The sequence below is a fragment of the Chaetura pelagica genome, unplaced genomic scaffold (genome assembly GCF_000747805.2).
Source record: "Chaetura pelagica isolate M959 unplaced genomic scaffold, ChaPel_1.0 scaffold132, whole genome shotgun sequence".
NCBI lineage: Eukaryota > Metazoa > Chordata > Aves > Apodiformes > Apodidae > Chaetura > Chaetura pelagica.
Window position 1 is genome coordinate 563,347 of NW_009952709.1, and position 4,470 is coordinate 567,816.

Genomic DNA, 4,470 nt, shown 5'->3' on the forward strand with positions numbered 1-4,470 from the left:
TTCCCCCTTGTCCTCTCCCTCCCTGCCCTTGTCCCAAGCCCCTCCCCAGCTTTCCTGGAGCCCCTTCAGGCACTGGAAGCTGCTCTAAGGTCTCCCTGGAGCCTTCTCTTCTCCAGGCTGAACACCCCAACTCTCCCAGCCTGGCTCCAGAGCAGAGCTGCTCCAGTTATTATGGCAACAAGGAAGTAAGAGGCAGAAAAACCACCCAAGAAATCCACCTGCCTTGCCTGAGGTCAGGAGGCACCTTCTGTGCCCAGCTGCAGACAGACCTGCATGCAGGGAGCTGGGAGCAGCACCAGGAGAGCTGAGTCCTTCAGGGATGTGACCAAGAGCAGGGTTATTCAGCAGCCTTTGAGAGCAGCCCGGGGTGGCACATGCCCAACCCCAGGAGCAGATGCTGACCAACAAGCTCTCCAAGGAGGAACAATTCCTTTTGTCTGGTTCTTAGAAATCAGCAGCACTGAGAACAAACTCACCAAACCCCAGTGAAGCTTCACTGGTTTTTCTAACCAGCTCATGCCATGGTGCCCTGTCTCCTTCACTGTGTTTCTTCCCCCACCAGAGAGATCAATGAATTAATCCGGGAGCAGAAATGTTCTTGGAACTGGGAAATGACAACTGGCAGGTGGTGCCCAGCACAGCCCTGCAGATCCCCACCAGTGAGGCTCACAACAAGGTGTGGCACGTGGAGAGATGCAGCTCATCCAGAGCTCACAGCTCAGCTGGGAAAGTCATGGGATGTGGCAAAATTCATCCAGAAAATGATCCCTTTGGAGAAGCAGCACAGATCTGGATTAATCCCTTTTGGTCAGGGCCACAGGACTGAAAGGACATGTCAGCTCATCCAGCTACACAGTGAGCTGGGCTAGAAGGGGCCCCTCGAGTGGTCTCTAGTCCAAGCCCCACCCAAAGCACCCAGACCAGGGAGCTCACAGCCTTGCTCAGTTGAGTCTCCAGGGATGGAGATCCCACAGAGACCTTAAAGATCATCTAGATCCAACCCCCCTGCATGGGCAGGGACACCTCCCACCAGCCCAGGCTGCTCCAAGCCCCATCCAACCTGCCCTTCAACACTGCCAGGGATGGGGCAGCCACAGCTTCCCTGGGCAACCTGAGCCAGGCTCTCACCACTCTCACAATGAAGAATTTCCTCCTCATGTCTCACCTAAATCTCCCCTCTCCCAGTTTTAATCCATTCCCCCTTGTCCTCTCCCTCCCTGCCCTTGTCCCAAGCCCCTCCCCAGCTTTCCTGGAGCCCCTTCAGGCACTGGAAGCTGCTCTCAGGTCTCCCTGGAGCCTTCTCTTCTCCAGGCTGAACACCCCAACTCTCCCAGCCTGGCTCCAGAGCAGAGCTGCTCCAGTTATTATGGCAACAAGGAAGTAAGAGGCAGAAAAACCACCCAAGAAATCCACCTGCCTTGCCTGAGGTCAGGAGGCACCTTCTGTGCCCAGCTGCAGACAGACCTGCATGCAGGGAGCTGGGAGCAGCACCAGGAGAGCTGAGTCCTTCAGGGATGTGACCAAGAGCAGGGTTATTCAGCAGCCTTTGAGAGCAGCCCGGGGTGGCACATGCCCAACCCCAGGAGCAGATGCTGACCAACAAGCTCTCCAAGGAGGAACAATTCCTTTTGTCTGGTTCTTAGAAATCAGCAGCACTGAGAACAAACTCACCAAACCCCAGTGAAGCTTCACTGGTTTTTCTAACCAGCTCATGCCATGGTGCCCTGTCTCCTTCACTGTGTTTCTTCCCCCACCAGAGAGATCAATGAATTAATCCGGGAGCAGAAACGTTCTTGGAACTGGGAAATGACAACTGGCAGGTGGTGCCCAGCACAGCCCTGCAGATCCCCACCAGTGAGGCTCACAACAAGGTGTGGCACGTGGAGAGATGCAGCTCATCCAGAGCTCACAGCTCAGCTGGGAAAGTCATGGGATGTGGCAAAATTCATCCAGAAAATGATCCCTTTGGAGAAGCAGCACAGATCTGGATTAATCCCTTTTGGTCAGGGCCACAGGACTGAAAGGACATGTCAGCTCATCCAGCTACACAGTGAGCTGGGCTAGAAGGGGCCCCTCGAGTGGTCTCTAGTCCAAGCCCCACCCAAAGCACCCAGACCAGGGAGCTCACAGCCTTGCTCAGTTGAGTCTCCAGGGATGGAGATCCCACAGAGACCTTAAAGATCATCTAGATCCAACCCCCCTGCATGGGCAGGGACACCTCCCACCAGCCCAGGCTGCTCCAAGCCCCATCCAACCTGCCCTTCAACACTGCCAGGGATGGGGCAGCCACAGCTTCCCTGGGCAACCTGTGCCAGGGTCTCATCCCCCTCACACCAAACATTTTCTTCCTAATGTCTCATCTCAATCTCCCCTCCCCCAGTTTAAAGCCATTACTCCTCGTCCAATCACAATATGCCCTTATAAAAAAGTCCCTCCCCAGCTTTCCTGCAGGCCCCATTCAGGTACTGATATGTGACCAACCTCACCAGAGGGCAGTTTTTCCTTCCATCTATTCCCAGTTTCCCACACCAGGTCCTGGTCCAGCTCGAGGAGGAGGCACCAGCCCCACGCTGCTGCACAGGGGTGACCACACACAAAACAAACCTGTACCCAAAAACTGACTGCACAAAGAAGGAATGAGGTTGAACTGGGCCCAGGGCCAAGAAGGGGCTTCACCACAGCAAACAGGATGTGGCAGAGCAATTTGTTGGTTCCTTTTTTGACCCTGAGCAGCTAAAGGCCATCTCTGGGACAGCCTCAGCACTGCAACTTAAAGTAACTGATTTCAAATCATCCTCCAGCCCTCTCTGAGCTCTCAGCTAGATATGAAAGCCCAGCCAAGGTGAAGAGAGTAAGGACATGGTCCACAGCCTCCACCCATGGCCGGGGTGTTCTCCTTCCTCAGCCAGGGGTGCTGGTGCATGGGAAGCCATGGGTGGCTGGAGACAGAAGCAGCAAAGGTCACTAGGGCTTAGCCAGACTCACTTGGAGACAATCTCTGAGCTCTCTTGAGGGGAAACCTCAAGGCTCCACTTCCCTTTCTCAGCCTCAGCAAGCCCCTGCTGTGGGCAGTATCACACCAGCCAGGGGAACAGCACAGCACAGCAAGACCTGGGGAACGGCAGCCCAGCCCTGAGACACACACCCAAAGAGCTGCCCTGAGTGCTCCTGAGGTGTCCCTGGAGATGGATCTCCCAAGGGCTGGGATAATGCAGGGATGGGAAGGCTGATGCTGGGCCTGCACCTCAAGGAAAGATGACCTGGCAGCACCAGTTGGATTTTACTCTAACATGCTGGGACACTGGGGTTCTTCCCTGCTGCTGGCCAGACACCTTCATAAGTAGCAGCCCAGAAAATGAAATGCCCCCCAAGTCTCCAGCTGCTGCTGCAGACACTCACCCTCCTGGAGCTTGACATTCTGCAGGTAGAGAGGGTTCCTCAGCACATTGCAGCGCCCAGGCTCGTCCTCCTTGGTGAAGAGCAGCAGGTCAGAGTAGACAAAGAGGGTCACCTGGAAGCACAAGAGCAGCAAAGAAGCAGCTGTTAATCTCTTGACACTGTGACAGTGTCCTGGGAAAGGTCCTCTACCCTGGGGAGATACACCAACCATGACAGCCCAAGACCCCTTCCCAGAGGGGCTGGCTGCTGCTACACCCCTCAGGGTGCTCCCAGCAAGCTTCAGATGAGGCTCCTCCAGCTTGGCAGCCACCTACCAAGGCTTGTGGAGTCCTGTGACAAGAGGGATAAACCTGCCTGACAGTTTAAGGCCAGGCAAACACACCCTCTCTGCTCTTCTGTGTCACTTCCCATTTACATAAGTTATAAATCAGAGGAGGAGGAGGAGAAGGGAAGAAGCTGCCAACTAATCCCAGCAGGCTGTAAAAGTTGCAAACTAAAAGCAAAAGTGACCTCCCTAAGCACACTCAGGAAGGAGTTTCTCCCTGTTCTCAGCCTTTGCATGCCCTGTTTTGTTCCCTTTGAGAAAAGAGCAGTTTGGCTTTCACAAGGGCAGAACCCACAAGAGCAGCTGCAGGAACAAACCTGACACCTCCAAACCACACTGACGGGTGGAAAGCAAACACTGAGCCCAGTGCCTGCCCAGCTCCCTGCTTGAGCAGTGACTCAGGTGTCCTGGAAGCTGCACCAGAGCACTGAGAGTGCTCACAACTCAAAAGGTAGGTTTTGTTCTGCTTCTGGCTCTTGCCCAAGGTCCCTAGATCCATCAGTACCATCAGGGTGATTTTTAAAAGAAGAAGAATGAGCTCCTGCACTGGACTGGAGATCCCTGACCCAGAAGCCTGCTGGGGGTGAGGGGCTTGGTGCCATCAGCCAAGCTTTGAGCCTGTCCTGCTCTCCTGCAGAAGTCAGCAGTAACACTCAGCAGACAGCAGGAAGCAGCTGCACTATTCCTGTGGGCCCCCTGGCTGCCACCCCCCTGCACACTCCCAGCCCCCCTGCACACTCCCACCC

General features: G+C 55.1%; 1 protein-coding gene across 1 annotated transcript in view; it reads right to left on the bottom strand.

The window, feature by feature from the left end:
• Positions 1–4,470, bottom strand: part of RGS3 (regulator of G-protein signaling 3) — a 69,752-nt gene that overhangs the window by 45,330 nt on the left and 19,952 nt on the right. Inside the window, exon 8 of the mRNA XM_009994329.1 lies at positions 3,400–3,511. Within this exon, the coding sequence (XP_009992631.1) occupies positions 3,400–3,511 (112 nt within the window). The remainder of the gene's footprint in view (positions 1–3,399; positions 3,512–4,470) is intronic.